This window comes from Cornus florida, unplaced genomic scaffold (genome assembly GCF_030987335.1).
Source record: "Cornus florida cultivar Cherokee Brave unplaced genomic scaffold, ASM3098733v1 CherokeeBrave_3.0.0_Hap2_Chr09, whole genome shotgun sequence".
NCBI lineage: Eukaryota > Viridiplantae > Streptophyta > Magnoliopsida > Cornales > Cornaceae > Cornus > Cornus florida.
This window is the reverse complement of record NW_026775579.1, coordinates 79,033,358-79,051,300: the sequence shown is the minus strand read 5'-3', so window position 1 is coordinate 79,051,300 and position 17,943 is coordinate 79,033,358. Positions and strand designations below refer to the sequence as shown.

The following is a 17,943-nucleotide window of genomic DNA, read 5'->3' as shown; positions in this document are numbered from 1 at the left end:
TTAGGTAAGATATAAAATACTAGCATCCAACCAGGACTTTAATCTTTTCCTTGTAGCTTCCGCTTTGGAGAGACAGGAGGTTCGGGCGACCACTTTCATTACAGTGTTCCCTACACGAAAGGGAAGGCATAAACCCTATAGAATTATAGAGGTGCTTTTGGAGTATTATTTAATAGCACATCTTTAGAATTGAATTAATATTTCATAAAACAGCTCCAATGCCATTCATGATATATAGTTCAAAATCCTATAAAGCAAATACTCAATGTGATCATTCATTATTTATTGAATTAAATCGCATATTGAGACTAATTAAGAAAACCCAAAACTGATAACAATGCCACCAATATTCTTCTGTAAAAATAAAGAATAACTACAGTAATCTAGTCGTATGTGCGTAGAGAGTTGCAACTAACCGAACCCATAAGCAATGGAAGTGTTGTACTCATTACGAACTGTATAATCTCCATCTGCATACCAAGCAATCTCGTCCCCTTTGTTAATCTCCCTACCACTGTTTCAAACCCACATTTTCAAGCCAAGAATACGAAAAGCAAACTCACCAACAGCTGGAGAACAGACCAATCACTGGCGAGTCAAAACGTCAAGAAATTCAAAAGTAAGAAACAACTTGCAGTACCTGAGGGGACGAAACCTGACTGTGACCGTCACATTCTCTTTGGTTTTGCTCGCATCAGTCCGGTCTAAGGTCGTCGGCGTCGGCGGACTAGCCGAAGTAATCGGAGAAATTAGCGACTTTGACGGAGGCTTGGACGACGAAGTCGTAGAAGGAGTCGTTGGTCGAGCTCCGCCCTTCGGCACAGGAGCACTAGTCGAAGTTACAGTAGAAATCGTCGGCTTCGACGTAGTCTTCGATGAAGTCGTAGAAGGAGTCGTCGGTCGAGCTCCGCCCTTCGGCGCCGCTGGCGGCGGTGCGGACGACTTTCTTGACCGGAAAGGCGAAATGGACGATCTCAGAGACCTGGAAGTGGAAGACATTGGTGGGAGATTGGAGAGAGGAGGAGAGAGAGAGGGGCAAGAGAGCAGGTGACAGTCACATGCCGGACATTGCTTTGCCGCCTTTGGTCCCTCCAAAACAGGCTTTATTTTCTATTGACCCTTTGAAAATTGGCTCTATGTTGTGTGGTTTTTTATGTTCTTGAAATGTCCAAAATGTCCAGGTTGGGGATGTCTATACGGGTTAGAGAATCGGGTGTTGAATCCAGTCTCATCTCATTCGGATCCCATGTACTTTTTTTTTCCCCTTCGTTTAGGCATTTAATTTTGTGGAATTTTACAAAATGTCCTAAAATTTCTCCCATTTAAAGGTCTTTTTTTATTATTATTTCTTTCTCTTCTTATTCTTCAAACTTTCTATAAAAGAAATTTGCAATCCCCTTCTTCAATGAACCGGTAATTTTTCCCCTTCATAATTCGCATATTTTTATTTTCTTCTTCTTTGAGTTTTTTTTTTTTTTTTTTCAAAAAAAAAAAAAATCCTTATTATTGTACTCGTATATGATGTATGTGCATTAACCTTTTTACACTCTTTTTATTATTATTATTATTTTCAAATAATAACTAACTATTTGAATTTTAATCATTGCACTATTATTACATTTCTATTTTTCTTCTTGTCTGACTACAAAATCAAATTGAATAATTCAAACTATCGGGTTTTGTCATGCCATCAAACGAACTATATCTCTTTCTCTTCACAGACCACCGGAATTGAATTGTATTATACTACATCAATTTTGGTATTACACTCAATTTATTTCTCTTCACACACAACTGGGACCAAATTGATTGTATCTTCTTTACACCTTCCAACTGTGGAGTTGAAAATTCAAGTCCAATAAGATCAAATAAATAAAAACCGATCTCACCTACCAAATAAATTAACCCATCTCACCTGTTGTGTACATTGTAAAATCTTATATATATATATATATATGACAGTTCATGCCTTTTTGTTTCTTTTCCTCCATCATTTCCCCCTAGTTGTACAGAGAAACTTTGTCTGCGAGATGCCATTGTTGATTTGCTGGTTTTCGTGTCGAAATTAAGCCGCATAAGGATGAGGGAGGTTTGAGCCTGGGTGTGGACAAAAAGTGTGGAAATGTTGTGTATATTGTAAAATCTTATACATATAAATATATGACAGTTCATGCCTTTTTGTTTCTTTTCCTCCATTTCCCCCTAGTTGTTGTACACAGAAACTTTGTCTGCAAGATGCCATAAAAAAAATAATAATAAAAAAATAAAATAAAATAAAATCATCTGCATAGCTGTCCATGTGCCCTAATCCATTTGAATTGTCATGAGTTGAAGCTATTCAATTTCAATTTGTGTAAATCTGTTGTTGTCAGCATCAAGTAGTGCTCCATTCCTATGTAAAATACAGTAGACCAATTCAATATTCCAAGAGTAAATTAATTACAAGACCAATATGCTCGATGGAGTGGATTACCAGATGTCTGATACTAGGGTTTTCAAGTGACACTTACTTTGGAACACATGTGAAATAGGTTTTAGTGAATACAGTGGAATTCAAATGCAAGAAACTAAACATGGAAGCAGTTATTGAACTGTAAGTGGTAACTTGTATTTGTAAAAATGTTGCCAGGAATACAATAGAAGAACTTTCTTTGAAAAGGATCCTTCCAATCCTATTCTTATGTCGATTTCTCGTAACATTTTTACACAGCTAGCACCTACAGACTGACCTGTACAAGGAACTGGTGAACAGATTTGAAGTTCCCTACATATCATGGGAACCCAATTCCTCCAGCATTTTTCTCACCTCAGACATTAACTTCACCTTCTATATTTTACACTTTAGGCAGCAAAATCTTACAAAGCTACAAAAATGGAACTTCAAAGGAAATGGATACGTACAGTTAAACCAACCAACCTCCCGGCATGTCATTGAGTTGCAACCATTATTAGTTTACGCGCTTTGATCAGTTTCAAATGCTTGCAGGGACTGACTTCTATCAGCACATTTGTTTCATAGAAAGAATTTCATAACCCTTCACACGCTTTCGTCAGATAGCCTGTTGGACCAGATAATCTCAATTTCGAGTGTTCGTGAAGACTCATCTTTGTTGCTGTCATGGTTAAGGCTGAAGAGTCCACTGTATACTCCTTCACTCACAACTTTGTCAATTTGGATGGTCACTCTCCCGAGACTCGTCTGAAAAAGCCCACCATCACCATATAAAGACCAAGGGGGGCAAAATTTGGAATAGGAATGTTATTGTTGCAATCTCCAGACTTGCCAATTACAGCATGATATATCAATGCATGATGGGCACTATCATCATTTTCATAGAATCAAAGTATTCACCAGTAATTGAACTGGGTTCTAATTTCAATTAAATGAGGACAGTGCCCGTCTGTAACAATGATTTGTTCTGTTATTGGCACAGGGCTGGTAATTGCAACATCCGTACGAGAGTGCAACTAAATGAATCACAATTAAAATCTAAATACCTTCCCAAAAGTATTCTTGCTTTTGCATACGATGTGTAGTTTCTGTCCCTTTGGCGGTACATCAAAGGTCCACGTAAACCCTTCTTTCCATTCTGGAGAAGTACTGTGGCTCACCACCTAGTGAAAAAAAAGAAAAAGAGAGACTATAATGAAGATGCAACGTAGCTGTATGCTGATAATAACTTCTTTTTCCCCTGAATGCTGTAACTTAGTCTAGCACAGATACGAGTACCTCAACTTCCTAAAATAGTTGAAGAAAAAAAAAACTTCCTAAAATAGTTCATATATATATAAAGGGCAAACCCAGTGCATGAGACTCCTACATTGCGGGGTCTAGGAGGGTCAGATGTACATAGCCTTACCTCCACATGTGGAGGGGCTGTTTCCTTGTTTCGAAACCTCCTCCATGTCACAATGAAATAACCTTATCGTTGCCCCAAGGCACCCTCAATAGTATTCAATAAAGTTAAATGTTCATTGGCATGAAAAATTTGCTATAAACTTATTCCTTTTTCATGAATAAAAAATACTAAAATATTCTTAAAATGTGGTCACAGAGTTTAAGCATGAAGCAAGTTCTGTATGAATTGCCATACTGAGTTTACATGACATGACAGATCCAACTGCTGGCATATCACTTCAAGAACAGACATGTTCCTAAAAATCTGTTGCATTCCAGCTTTGGCTATGCATGGATAATAATGTGGAGCCCACCCACCATCATATTAAGGCGAAGTAGTAAACAACAATGCAGATTTATCCTAAAATATTCAGTTTAAATGGACATTTTAACACCCCACTCATGAAATGGAAAGGTTTTTAACCAAATACAGACACGAATATGGTAGTTCTTTGAACATTAAACCTTAATAGAACAATTTAGTACCTTGGTTTGCCGTGGTGGACCATTGCCTATCGTCAATTGACAGAAAGCATTTGTTCCTCCCATGACCTGCTTTAGGTTGTTTCCACGCTTAACAGTCACAGTCAAACAACCTGGTAAGCAATGCAACAGGCTGTCTGCCCTATCTTGGAAACCTGGTGGACATGTTTTCATAAGCATTTGTAAAATGGGGATGGCTTCAGCAGCAATCATCGCTTGAGATTTTGATATATCAATTGGCATAGTTGACCATGAATGTTTTAACAAACACAAGGTGTCCAATACAGATTCCTGAGCAGCCTCACTACCAGACTTAAGTGCTGCTACCAAATGGGGAATGCAGAGAGTAGCCGCTTCAGAAGCATGGAGCTTATGGAAGTTGGTGAATATGACATGTAAGGTTTTCAAGACCTCTTCATTTATAGTTGCAGTTGACCATAATTCCTTCTCTAAAGCGGCTGAGTAACAATGCAATTAAGAGAAGTCAAATTTGAAGCAGAAACTACTATGATTAATTGTAAAGGAACATTTCCAAGAATTGACCGAATTTTTCTTGACCCCCACAACCAAATTACAATACAACACACACACAGAAAAATGACACTCCTCTTGGACCACACAAAAATGGTGCAGAAAGGATAGCATGGGAGTTCAACTCCTCCAAGGGCCTTTGATTTTCTTTAATCAAACCAAAAAACCATTTTATGTTCACTTTAACCATGTCCAGATAAATGCAATACATGATCCAGCCTTTTCTTCTGTTTTAGTAGTCATTTTTCTTTAAACTTAGCATCTATCATTTATTGGCATTAACTTATTTATGTGAGGAATTCATCATACACTGGTCTAATAAAACTGTGAAGCCAATATAATGTAGCATATACTGTTTCAATATAATGTAGCATATACTGTTTCAAAACTGCGAAGCCAATATAATGTAGCATATAAGCCAGTATATGAAGTCATAATATTGTTTCAATTTCCATTTACACCAAACTAATAAAATTTTGGCCTATCTCATCTATGAATCTCCCCCAAAAAGCACAAACTAAAACCGAAAAAAATAAAAATAAAATTGATAAGCTATCCAATATCATGATCTCCCTAGTACACACCAATATTACATTGGTCTGACAAAGAATGTCAATCTGTCAAGAGGTTAATGCTTTCATCAACTACAACAAATATGATGCTGGAGGGATTAGTGCTGAAGCAATTCATCAACTCACAATAAACATGATGCAGGAACAAGAAGAAAAGGAAGGGGAAGCCCTAAGCAATCACAATTCTCATTAGTATCTTGATGTATTGGTCATTTTATAATATTAGGATCTACAGTTTCTCGATTTAGTATGTGTTTGATTGTCATTGCCTTAATCCCAAAAGAATGGGGTCAGCCACATAGTTCTCTTTTTCCATTCTTTTTATTAAAAGTTATCTCTCCTATTACGTTTTACTTTTAAAAACCCTTACTAATAACTTGATGCCATGTTAATTTTAGCCGAGCTCTGTGTTTCTTGCCTTCTACGTCAACTAGTCATCTTTTTCCTAAGAGTGCATCTATAGGTCTTTGTAGTATGTCCATACTGTTAACAACCATCTACTCTAAAATCTTAAGCTGTTAGAGAGGGTGTAACTTTATAATTTAAATCCTTCAACACATACCACATAAATCTAGAATTTAGAAACATAATCAGTAGCAATTTTAGCATACAAATGCTTCTGAAAACAAGAAACATTCAGGTAGCAGAAATGAGATGTTAAGATGAATGGTAGGAGTGACATAAGAGAAAGGTTTAGCAATCAATGTTAAATGGAGAAAATTAAGAGTGACACTTGTTTGTGATAGAATAAGAGAAAGTAGATTTATGTGGTATGCGTTGAAGGATTTAAATTATAAAGTGACACTTGTTAGTGATGAAATAAGAGAAAGTAGATTTATGGTGAAACTAATAGCCAGGGTTGAGTCAGGTGACCACATACTGATCCATGCACTAATATTATATCAATGTGTTTTAGTTTTTGAAAATATAAGACACCAGGCAAGGAAATCAGAATTTGCATTATAGAATATCAAGAAACATGGTTGTTAACTACCGTCTACTTTAAAAGCTCAAGTTGTTAAAGAGGGTGTAACTTTAATATTTAAATCATTCAACACGCCTCCTCACATGTGACCTTCTTTTGGTCCAACACGCGTTTCAATTTTAATTATCAGGGTGACGGTGAACTAGGACCTTACCTACTCTGATCCCATATTAACTACCATCAAATCTAAAAGCTTAGGCTGTTAGAGAGGGTGTAACTTTAATATTTAAATCCTTCAACAACAGTAAAAGAAGGAGGAGATGTTTCAGCAGTGACTTACCTGTCAAAGATCTGATAAGCTCATTTGACACATATTCTTGAAGTGTGTGATTTACAAATAAAATTTTGATGAGCAACGCTGCCTGTGCAGCGACATCTGAATTAGGAGACAGTAGCAGTTCCTGAATTACCAATATACCACCTGCTTCCGCAACAGCTCGCCTATTAGTTCTACTCCGCATGACAAAGTTTTGCAATGCACAAACTGCCACCATTTTCATTTCTTCTGTTGGCTGATCCTCAAGCAAACTTATCAGTGCACGGCATGCAGAAACAGAGTCACTGGCTCTGGCAAGTCCTTCATTCTGGGAGAGATCGCCAAGAGCAAGAGCCGCAAGAAGCCTACCAGACTGCGATCTAGTTTGTGGATCTAGCAGATATTGTGCCAGAGGTGCTATTGCATACTTCGAAACCTTCATCTCTCGTACCTTCACATTGTTGAATAGAGATTCAAGTAATTTCCCTGATGCTTCTTCACACTGGTGAGATCTTAGTAGGTCCAACAGCGCATCTATAGCACCGGCTTCAGTCATCAGTTCGGCACTTGAAGTATCAGTTGATTCTTGAACAATCAGCGCATTAAGAGCCACTGTAATTGTACTCTCACGTGTTGAGTGCAACATCTTCACAAGAGCTACCAGAGGAACTTTGAAATAATAATCAGCATTGAAATGTAGAATATTGCAGAGAACCAATGCAGCTAATTCCCACAATTCATGGGGTGGTTGAGGGTCATCCTGAAAAAAAACCTTTGAAAGCTCAAATATACCCCCCGCATCAGCCACTGCTTTTGGCCAGCTTAAAGAGATGTTTTCCAATGCCTTTATTGCTGTCTGCTGCAAGTTCAATATTCCAATTCCTGCAAGCTGAACAAGGGGCACAACTGCATTTTTTGTTGTAATATCTTGCTGAAAGTGTTCCTGTGCAAGAAGATGAGATAGCAATTCCGTGCTGAGCTGCTGGATAGCTTGAGATGGGGATTCCAGAAATGAAATCAGAGGCTCAATGACGTCACTAGGAGTAAGTTTTAAAGCTGAAAGGCTTTCTGGTTTCTCCAAAATATTCACGAGTGCTTGCAACGCACTGTGCTGTCCCCACAGACTGAAGTCTGGACGAAGCAAAACCATAAAAACAGGTTCTACAATTTTTGTCGCAGCTGAACTTTTAGAAATTGCACTACTATTTGTCAAAATGCGGATCAATTCTACAATAGAGGAACACAACGAACTGGGTGCAGTGGGTAGTAGCTCAAGACAATTATCAATAATGCCAGCTTTGACCATATCCAACTTGCGGGGAGTGCGGTCTTTCCCCAACTTAATGAGAGCACAAATGCTAGCCTCAATAAGCTGATACTTAGACCCGGAAACCAAACCAACAAGAAGATCCACAACATCATAGGCTGCCATAAGCTCCACTTGTTGTTCATCATCCAACAATCTCTCAAAAGCTAAAACAGCAGATTCTACAGCTGCATCTGAATCAGATTGCATCAAAGACATAAGGGGTTCTATGCATTCAGAGGCAATTGGCATTGCTCTGACTTTTGAATTAGCAAAAAGAACAAAACAGAGTTGTGCAGCCCTTGTCTTCAATTCCAACGAAGAAGTGGATAACAAAATTTTGCGTAGACTCTCAAGGGGATTCCCTTCCAAATAGGTCATCAGAGCAGCCTTCGAAGAATTTCCTGCATTTAATTTGCTCAAGGCAACAAGAGCAGCAGTTTGTTCGTTCTCTGATGCAGCATTAAGCATGTCAACCAAGGGCGGAATTGCCTGCTTAGCTATTTCAGAATCTCTAATATTCTCAGCATCAAAAACTTGATGCAGTGCCCTAGCAGCACTCAATCTTGCATTTCTTGACCCCAAATGCAGAACAGCTATGAGTTGATTCAATGAACTAATTGACGCTTCAAATCGAAGAAGATCTGGATTGCTAAATAATATTCTCAATAATTCAGATATAGTGGCCTCAGTTAAGTCTTGGGGACTTAAAGATAGATACTTTGCCAGCGCATCCAAAACTCCAGCTTCAGCCATAATTAGTTTATTTGTATCACTTCCGTCTGCAATACGAGTCAAGAGGCGAACAGCTGTTCGAGGCGCACTTGGTCTATCTGGCATTGGTCTCAAAAGTTCAACCAATAAAGGGATGGCTTTGCGTGCAGTGGATCCAAATCTCACATCATCTATTTCAAAAAGGTGTTCCAGAGCTACTTGATCAGGGTTTCGTACCAGACAAAATTCTTCAGCTAAAGCAATGAGGTTTGGCATATCTGATTCTACGTAGCCAATTAGGGTTATTAACCCAGTGACTGCACCTGAGTTTGCAATTGCAAGATTCATTCCCTTGCTTCCATTGCATACAAGACTAGCAATTCCTTGGGCAGCAAAAAATCTGTCAATCACTTCATCAGACCTCAGCAAAAACGCGAGTGAGGGTATAATATGCATGGTTGCAGGATATAAGACAACATTTGCATCTTGGAACAGTATAGCGAGAAGCTGGGAACTTATCCATATACCTTCAGTATCCTCAAATTCTGCCTGTCAATTAAAAAAATCTTTTGGTTCAGCAACCAAATTAAACAAGTCATTTTTAAACCAAGAATGTAAATCATCTAACCTATGTAGCTAACACAAGAATCTTAGAACCTGTGGGTGTGACTGAGAAACTAGCATGCTCCATTCTTGGCTATTCAAGGTCAATTTCCAAAGTTCTAGTGAACTCTTCAGTTGAATATCTTTAACGCTATAACAACAAAATTTACAGTATATATGCTAAAAGAATCAAAAGATGATACATGAATCAACATTCAAACTCTAATTGCCTGTCAATGACACTATGCTGGCCTAAGCCTGCACTCCTGGTGATTTAGGCCCTGCGGGCTAGCACCCCTAACTGAATTGCTATTAGCTCTAGGTCCCTACAGTCCTGTTGGCCTCCACATCCTTGGGTGTTCTATATGACATAAAGCAGTCCATTTCAAAGCACTGGTTGATTTGAAGCTAAAAAATTACGGAACGAGACCAGAGGCGCTGATACGTCAGAGTATGCAAAGCCCAGAATCTAAAAAGAGGGTGAATAGGTCATGTTTAACTTTTACCTTCTAAAAATAACTAATTTTTAAATTAAAACAAACTCTACTTGAAATTTTAAAAATTGGTGAATTAACTAGGAAACAATTTCAACAATCTGTCCATCATGCATGTAAAATAATTAAGTGAATAAAAATAAAAACCATTCAATTTACACATGAAACACACAGATTTTATGTGAAAATCCCCAACGGGAAAAAATCACAGGAGCATTCAAAGCAGATCAAAGTCACTAATCAGAAGAAAGGCTTATACTAGAAACCAAACTCTAACCCAAGAGTTCCCTGATTACCTCTGACCCAGACTCATGCCAGACAATCCATGCCAGTCAATGAACTCACGCGATTCGCTCTTTTTTTCTTCTCGTTTATATTCTTTTTGACAAGCAAAGATATTATAGAAGAGTGCTCAAGAGGGGGAGTGTACTCATATATAACTGCACAAAATCAAAAGATCCACTACAATCTCAAGCTATCCGAAAAATACATGATATCCTCCACAAATTTACAATACTCACCATGAATCCAAAAAAATAAAGAACTAAGAATATAGAATTTTAGCGCCCAAATAGGAGTCTCCTCCACTTCAAAGGAACTCCTATTCCTCTTCTGCCAAAGACCCCACCACAAACAAAGTGGGGCAACCCTCCAAGCATCTCAAGCTTGCCTCCCCATTATACACCCTCTCCAAGCTTAAAGCATGCACCTTGTGGAAAGCAGCATGACCCAACTCACTCCAAAAAAGGCGAGGAGTAAGTTCATCCCTCCTTAGCCACTGGACAGCGCAAGCTCCCCATTATACACCCTCTCCAAGCTTCAAGCATGCTCCTTGTGCAAAGCAGCATGACCCAACTCACTCCAAACAAGGCAAGGAGTCAGTTCATCCCTCCCTAGCCACTAGACAGTGCAAGAGGAGATGATTCACTCTCCTAAGCCCTCTTGCACATGCACACCAATTAACGAGGCTTGTGTTCGCCAAATGGCTTCCAAGGAAAGGAGATACCATTCACATCCACCAATCTCCTATGGAGAGAGCAGACCTCAAACCTCCCGAGTATAGGAATTGATCTCCAATGACAAGCTCCTTCCAATTGGTTGTTTGTTGTGTGAAACTTGGTGTAGTGTTGAAATTCTTGATGCATGGATGATGAACGAAAGAAACAAAGTTCTAGCAATTGGATTGCAAGAATGCACTCTAAAATTACCTTCACAAATATATCACGCTCAATATATGATTTATGTGCTTGATGTAAGCTTACATATACTTGTATTCTCTTGGAACAGGTTTCCTTAAGACTCAGGGTCTTATTTATAGACCTTGGAGACTGATAATTTTAGGTTTAAAATTTTCAAACCAGATTTGAAAAAAGCCTTTCCACAAAATTCGATTACCGACGAAAGATTCGATCAAAACTAGTCAAGTGAGCCTCGAGTGATCGTTCAATAGATCGAACTCCCAGTCCTAGTTCTATTAGAATTTGACTTTCTAAAAAAGTTTTATGCATTTCAAAACACGGTTTTATGGATCAAAACATGCAATTTAAAAATGCTAGCATGTTGAACAATATGAATGAATGCACATGAACACTAGGTTGGTCAGTACACAATATTGAGAGTTTAATTTATCTTTTTATCCTTGTTGCAGTATTGAACTCTCTGATTTACCAACCCTAAGGCTCAAGTGGGTAAGTCACTTGGCCCTCGTGCCTCATAAAGTATCAGGTCTAAGGCGGGTGCAAACAATTCCTTGGAGGAGGGGGGGGTGGGGGGTGAGTATCAACTAGGGAAAAAAACTCTCCGATTTACCCTTGGACATGGATAACTCAACTACCTTAACTAACTTTTAAAAACAAACCAACCTAAATTCAAAATTACAGACTCTGTTATGTACGAAATTTACCAACCAAAGCCTTTAGATTGGAAACATCCATGGGCCTCTCTCTCTCTCTCTTCTCTTAGCCCACTCAATCCCCATCGTCGTTTTTATACTTCCCCCGCTCATGTATCACCTCCGGATCACTAAACTTGAACCATCAACACCTATCATAAATGTGATATCGTGGCCCGAATTTGGTGCCGGAACGCGACCCGACGACACGTTGGAAAATTTTTACAGTCATATTTTTAGTTTTAGTCTGTAAATCAACTCATACGAAAAGGCAGACTTTTGCCTCTATACAGGAATTTGACTGTATAAAATCTCTAAGTGTGTCTATGAACTTAGAAAGAGTAGGAGCATATTTTCCCCATGTCTCAATTTAATATGGCAACTAATTTAGATCTGATAGAGCAGCATTTAGATCCACTACCTTGCTAACCATGGGTCTACTAGTGCTCAACCTACAAAAGTTTAAGCTGCAGCAAAGAATAAAAGCGAAGGTGAAATGCAACAAAAGACTAGATGAGTGCTTACCTGTGGATTGACAGTATAACTCGCAAGCTTGTCAGAGAGGGCCTCAAGTCCCCCAGCTTCCGTTACAGTGAGTTTGTTCTTCGCATGAAACGAAGAGATTATTGATAGCAACCACAAGGCAACAGTACCTCCTAAGACGATGGCTGGATCAGGAACCTCAAACTCATCTCCTTCCTGGAAGACGGTTCTTTCCACAAAACCTCTAGGACTTTTGACTTCAATTTCTTGAGCGCAACAACTGGAGTTTTGCTTCATCATGTCTACTAATGCATCTATAAGAGGTTTTAGATATCCAGACGCATCAAGTACATCCATTGATTGGATTTTATGTTCTTTTGCAGCACAAATGAGCAATGCAGTCCCTCCAACTCTCACTTCTAAAGTAGTAGAGTTTATTATTCTATTAGCCAGGGCAACAATGGATCTTGATTTTGCAATCAACAGGTCACCTAGCACAACTGGGTGGTCTGCACAAAGCCTAGAAAGGATTTCTACGGCCTTATCTTGCACAGCGGGAGGCCCCTCAGCCAGGCAGCGCACAAGAGGCTCTAATCTTGACGGAGCTTCAGCGAGGGCAAACCATAGGGAATAAGAGAAGTCGACACCTTGTTTTGTCCTAGCCAATAATGAAAGTACTTCTAAAGCATCAGCAGCATCACTCCCATCCATATTCATTGCATTTAAGGAATCAACAAGAGCAAGAACAGCAAATCGACATTGAGCATTCCCAGTGAGTACAGAACCTACTGGAAAATGCCTCAGTAATTGGTGGAGGGCACGTGATGCATTCCTCTTGCCTTCTGAAGTTCCATCTCCCAATACTCTCGTCAATGCTGAAACAACATCTTCTGCCAGCGCTTCTGCAGCTATATGGGGATCGAACAGAAGATTGGCCAGAGCAGCCAATGCAGTTTCAGCACCATGAACTGAAGAAGTTTTGGCCAGCCTGATCAGAGGCTTGACATCCCCTTCTGCAATATAAGACTTTTTAGTTGCAGGCTTAGTCTTGGTTGGACGAGACAGAGCACCCAAGGCCCGAGCTGACTGTGCTGCAATAACTTGAGTATTGCTGGCCAAAAGCTTCATGCAAGGATTCACAACTTCATCGGTTGCGAGACTATCACAAATATCTTGTCTATTGCTGAATAGATCAGCGAGGACAGAAGCAGCATACTCTTGGGTTTCTTCATTAGAGGAATTGAGAACCTGGACAAGAGACCTCAGCCCTTTATTAGCAGCACCTCCCTTCTGCACAAGATCGCTTTGTGACGCCTTAGTAAGTACATGTCCCAAAACTTTAATAATGTGGGCCTTAGAGGTTGGAGATTTTCCCAGGAGCAAAGCCAACAATTGATTAATGGTGGCAGAATCGGCTGTACGGACAAGTTTCGTTAGCGCCTTAGCCGAAGCTTCCTGCCCCTTTGGTCCACCACTTTTTAGAAGCCACAAGAACGCGGCAACAGCTCCAGCACTTTCTACACAGGCACGAATATCTTCACTGTGACAGCATAAATTACAGAGAACATGTGCTGCATCCTCTCTTGCCTTCTGGGATCCTGTCTCCAATAATTGGACTAGTGGGGGAATTCCCCCAGCTGCTGTGATGGCCCACTTACTATCATCAACTTGGTCAGTCAGGATAACCAGCAATTCAACAGCATATTCTTGATGCTGTTCACTTGATAATCCCAGCAATGACATGAGTAACTGAATCCCTTCTCTCTTCCCAATGGCATCCCAGATGCCGACCCCATTACAGCACAAGTTTATCAGAGACATTATCAGTTTCTCCTGCACATCAGCAGCAGCCATGGTTATAAGTCCAATTAGCACCTTCTTTGCTTCTGCTTGGTTAAGCCTTCTTGAGAGAGAGGCATTACCATAAAGGCTGGCCATGGCCTCGAGAATACGCTCCTGAACCAGCTTATTATCTCGAGGCTTTAATAGTGTTACTAGAATATTTTCTATCTGTGTCGCATCAAATGACTCTTCTTCAGAACCAGATTTCTGCTCAAAGACCATCAGAGAGTATGCAAGTGCACCAACTATATCAGCAACCGGAGCAGCTAAGCGCGGAGAGTGAGACAGTTCTCCAAGATACAGTATTAGAGAAGACATCCCACCACATATGTTAGATAATGTTCGTGTTGCATGGCCCTGAAGTGCCTCACCACCCTCCCCTTGCATAACCTCTTTAGAAGGAGCAACTATAGCTCCAATGAGAATTGGGACACCATCTGCATCTACAACAGCTTTCTTAGCCTTGGTTGACTTAGAGGAGAGAGCCTCCAAAGCATCAGCAGAACTGGCACGGACAGAAATATCATTCCCCTGACTCACAAGTTGAAGCAAGGCTTTGACGGCTCCAGAATCTACTACTTTGGCAACGCTATCACTGAAAGCCAACATCAGACGGGCCAAGAGAGAAGCTGCATTGGATTGAGCAACAGCATTATCAGAAGAAAGAAGCCCCACAATAACATCAACACCTCCGCCCTCAAGTGTCGCTCTCCAGTACCCATCTTTGTCACTGCAAAGATTTCTCAAAGCCCCGGTGACAAAACCTTCTACCACTTTGTCCTGCTTGTTTTTCAGATTGAGCTGCTCCCATAAGGTGGGTACAACACCTTCTGTTACAAATATTTTCATACCCACAATATCATCAGAAAGTCCACCGGATGAAACTTCATATATTGCTTCTGCTGCCGCCTTCCTTGCCTCAATTGACTCTGACTTCAAAAGTGAGAGTAATGGTGGGATGCATCCACCCAGAAGCACCTTCAACCGCAAGTCTTTATCTTTGCACAAAATGCTCAACGTTGCAGCAACATTTACTTTTGCCATGGGAGTGCCTCTCCTGAGAATAGATATGAACAAAGACATTGCTTGGGCATGTGAACCAATAAGAGTCCTTGCTTCCTTTCTCCCTCTGGCAATACCCAGCAATCGTGCTGTAGTAAGTTCTTTCTCAGGTGCTGAAGACACGTTGGCATGTAGCTGCTCAATGAGACGAGCAACTGTAGACATTGTTTTTTCTGGATCATCCATTTCTGTTGCTCCATTTGGTTTCCTGAGAAGTAAACAGTGATCCAATAGTATTAAAAAAAAAAAAAAAAAATTTAGCATATGATGCTGAAAAAAAAAAATTAATAATATCTAATTGATGAATTTCAAATTGAATTTTATGATATAACGTCAATAATTGAGTTAAACAATCAATGAGAAATTAGTGAATATCAGAGTGTATCTATATTCTCTTTTCCATTTTAATTTATTTATTTATATATTCCTAGTTTTCTGTATGAGTGCATGACAGCTTATCTTCAGATGATGAGTGTAGCAGCAGGTTAATTACCACTAAAGTACTCTACTCATAGGTGGAAGCAATGAACAGTACCATGTTCAGAGAGACCAAGCAAAAAAGAGCAATACTAACCTAGGCCGAGAAGCAGATAAGGGTGTCTGCACAGTTGGTCCAGGAGAGGGAGACTTTGACATCTGCACAGAGACTCCACTTCAGCGTTCTCCTTGGCCCCTGCAAAATAAGCAGCCAATCAGTTTTGCTCGCTCAACGCTAGCAAGAAGGTGGAGCAATAAATCCGTGTCGATTAGCAATGAGAGATCCAAAGCCCAAACCAACCAAGTTTCATAATTATAACATCAATATGAAGTTGCGTCCACCCAATCCCAGTAGAATCAGAATTCACAAAATCACAATATGAACTTGTCTTCGCCAAATTCCAAATAGAAAAAAGAGAGATTTCAATAAATCAAGATAATAATTACAATAGTGTATTCCAAACTTGCCTTAACTAAGCAAAACCCAATACATATCAGACAGAAACAGTAAAATGTAGCTATGGAAGGAGAGTGATTGGAATCATAATTAAAAATTAAAAATTAAAAAAAAAATAAAATAAAATAAAATAAAAAACCCACCCAGTGGAGGACACACTCCTACTAAATTAACCCAAAATATCCCTCCTTTGCCCTACAAGCATCACACCGTTAAATTCACTATCATCTTATTCAATCCACCAATATATCTATAATACTATAAATGAAAATTGAATAAATGGTACAAGCAAGCAAAATCAGTACCCTTTCCTCACAATTCAAATTAATCAAACACTATGTATAACATCAACAACAACAATTTCACAAAGGTCAAAATCAAATAACAATCAGATCATAATATATACGTATATATATAACATATATACACAGATTTTTGTATATATACGTGTATATATACACATTAAGGAAAAGAAAAAAGGCGGAGGACATTAATAATGAGATCATTTCTACAATTAACAAAAGAAACAAACATAAAAGAGTAATGATATCAGATCATGAGAGTAACAACAGAATCTAGGGCTAAAAAAAACATCATTTCGGAACGGCCACCAAAATTAAACATAAAATTAAAAAAAATATATGTATAAACAAAAAATAAATAAAAATAATTACCTGGTAGAATTAAATGCCTGAGAAGAACGCCGAAATGAGAGCTCCGTCAACGCAGTGGACGACGGAGGGAGAAACGGAGGATTGGTAAGAGAAAGTAGAGAGAGAAAGAGAAGAGAGAGAGAGAGAGAGAAGAAGAAGAAGAAGAAGAAAGTATGTATGAGTCCTTTCCTTTCCTTTCCTTTCCTTTCCTTTCTGTGTATTTTCTCTCTCTCTCTCTTCTCTCATTCCTTCCTCTTTTTGGGTTCTGATTTGTTTATCTTTATTATAAACAAACTTAAATAGCAATACCGATACGTATATACGTATATGTGTATATATGTGTGTGTGTGTGACTGTGTGTATATTTTTCTATATATGTATATAAAGTTTGGGTGTCGGAGAAAGAGAGCGAATGATTCGGTGGTGAGACTGTAGAAGAAAATGAAGTCAATTGGCTGTTAATATAACCGATTTGTTTGGGATTCGTGTATTGTCTTTATTTGGATGAAATTATTTTCCACCCGATTTTGCTAGTGCCAGTCAAATTGTTTTATTGTAAAAGACGGGATTAGTTACTGTGCCAAAATGCTTCCCGGACTTAGAAACTCTCTCCCTCTGAATTGTCGACTAATGACCTGAAAATTTTATCCTTTTCAGCTGCCACAGTCACACTACCTCTGAATTTACTGGAGAATGTTAAAGTATGCCGATTGCAGTTTTTTTTTTTTTGTTTTTTTGAGGATGGTAGTTTTCCATCTTAGAATATTATACATTCCACCATCGTGCACGTACCGATATCCAGCAATTATCGAAAAATATTGATTAAAATTAATCTCTAATTACAGTTGTTAAATTGAATTGAAATGAGTTCACTTATGGTGATCACATAAAAGACCATTAAAATAGAAAAGAAAAGTTAATAACAATGTTGCAATAATATATATATATATATATATATATATATATATATTTCGATAATCAAGGTGTCTAGGGTTTTGTCCCGACTAATTTACGGGACTTATGCAAGGTGATTTCTTATACGAATTGAGTAAAATTCAAACTATGTCTGCGATCATGGCCACAAAAAATTACTTGTACCTAAAGAAAATCGAACTTGAGATCTGAAACTTAACAAGGAGGCTCCATTTACCTATTACCTTTCAAATATATATATATATATATATAGACAGATGTACATATTATGAAGTTTATATCAAACCTCAACATTACTAGATC

At 38.8% G+C, this 17,943-nt stretch overlaps 2 protein-coding genes across 2 annotated transcripts in view; both read right to left on the bottom strand.

The window, feature by feature from the left end:
- The window catches only part of LOC132274521 (kinesin-like protein KIN-7E, chloroplastic), a 30,250-nt gene extending 29,141 nt beyond the window's left edge, over positions 1–1,109 (bottom strand). Inside the window, exons 1-2 of the mRNA XM_059775811.1 lie at positions 641–1,109; positions 417–514 (exon numbers count right to left, since the gene is read on the bottom strand). Coding sequence (XP_059631794.1) covers positions 417–514; positions 641–999 — 457 coding nt within the window. The 5' untranslated portion in view covers positions 1,000–1,109. The remainder of the gene's footprint in view (positions 1–416; positions 515–640) is intronic.
- Positions 1,110–2,583: 1,474 nt separating this feature from the next.
- On the bottom strand, positions 2,584–17,115 carry LOC132274520 (protein CELLULOSE SYNTHASE INTERACTIVE 3). Its single transcript, XM_059775810.1, has 7 exons — positions 16,729–17,115; positions 15,695–15,793; positions 12,259–15,328; positions 6,750–9,294; positions 4,385–4,839; positions 3,499–3,615; positions 2,584–3,199 (listed from the first exon to the last, which is right to left on the bottom strand). Exons 2-7 carry the CDS (start codon positions 15,754–15,756, stop codon positions 3,038–3,040), a joined length of 6,411 nt encoding a protein of 2,136 aa, XP_059631793.1. The 5' UTR covers positions 15,757–15,793; positions 16,729–17,115; the 3' UTR covers positions 2,584–3,037.
- Between the last annotated feature and the right edge of the window lie 828 nt (positions 17,116–17,943).

Coding starts and splice junctions, on each gene's coding strand:
- LOC132274520 (XM_059775810.1), bottom strand. CDS start 15,756: ATGTCAAAGTCTCCCTCTCCTGGACCAACTGTGCAGACACCCTTATCT. Junction 15,329..15,694: donor TTATCTGCTTCTCGGCCTAG/GTTAGTATTGCT, acceptor TTTACTTCTCAG/GAAACCAAATGGAGCAACAG. Junction 9,295..12,258: donor GTTATACTGTCAATCCACAG/GTAAGCACTCAT, acceptor TTTAATTGACAG/GCAGAATTTGAGGATACTGA.